General features: G+C 64.0%; 1 protein-coding gene across 1 annotated transcript in view; it reads left to right on the top strand.

The window, feature by feature from the left end:
- The window catches only part of EMH_0040740 (uncharacterized protein), a gene marked incomplete at both ends in the record, with an annotated part of 1,404 nt that extends 768 nt beyond the window's left edge, over positions 1–636 (top strand). Inside the window, 2 exons of the mRNA XM_013495539.1 lie at positions 3–190; positions 495–636. Of these exons, the coding sequence (XP_013350993.1) occupies positions 3–190; positions 495–636 (330 nt within the window). The remainder of the gene's footprint in view (positions 1–2; positions 191–494) is intronic.
- Between the last annotated feature and the right edge of the window lie 106 nt (positions 637–742).

Below are 742 nucleotides of genomic sequence, written 5' to 3'. Positions count from 1 at the left end.
GGATAAAGCGAGCCAACAGCAGCAGCAGCAGCAGCAGCAGCAGAGGGTTCGACTTTTCTGTGCCTTACAGACGCAGTCTCTCCTCTCTCAGCTCCTCGCTGTCTCTGGGTGGCTACCTAGACAACCAGCAGCAGCAGCAGCAGCAGCAGCAGCAGCAGCAGCAGCAGCAGCAAGAAGATGGCATTCCAACGTTTGCTGCTGAGCATTCAGACCAAGATGACCCCCCCACAGAGAAGGAGGATTTGGGGCCCCTAACCCACCGCAACCCTCGGGGCCCCTCTCCTCCCTCTGCAGCTAGCCAGCTAGCTAGCCAGCTAGCTAGCCATCAACCTAAGGCCCCTCAACCGGCAGGAGCAGCAGCAGCAGCAGCAGCTGCTGCTGCACCGCATACAGGGGAAATCAGGCAAGCGAATGCTGCAAGCTGGGGCCCCCAGCAGGGGGCCCCCCGGCCGCTGCGCCTCACAGGCAGCAGCACAGCTGAGGGGGGCCCCCAGGGGCCCCGGGGGCCCCCAGGGCCCCTTGATAAGCACGAACCTATTATCCCCCGCCCCCTTCTCCGCAGCAGCAGCAGCAGCAGCAGCAACGGTGCAGAAGCAGCAGCAGCAGCGGCAGCAGCAGCAGCAGCAGCAGGCATGAGCCTCTCTAGCGGAAGCAGCAGCAGCGATCTGGGGGCCCCCTGGTGCCCCTCGCTTAGCTCCAATAGCAGCGGGGATGTAGGGGTGAGGTGTACAGGCAGCTCAGG

The sequence above is a fragment of the Eimeria mitis genome, genomic scaffold (assembly GCF_000499745.2).
Source record: "Eimeria mitis Houghton genomic scaffold, Emh_scaff1626, whole genome shotgun sequence".
NCBI lineage: Eukaryota > Apicomplexa > Conoidasida > Eucoccidiorida > Eimeriidae > Eimeria > Eimeria mitis.
Note: the sequence above shows the minus strand (reverse complement) of the source record. Positions and strands in the feature narration are given on the sequence as shown.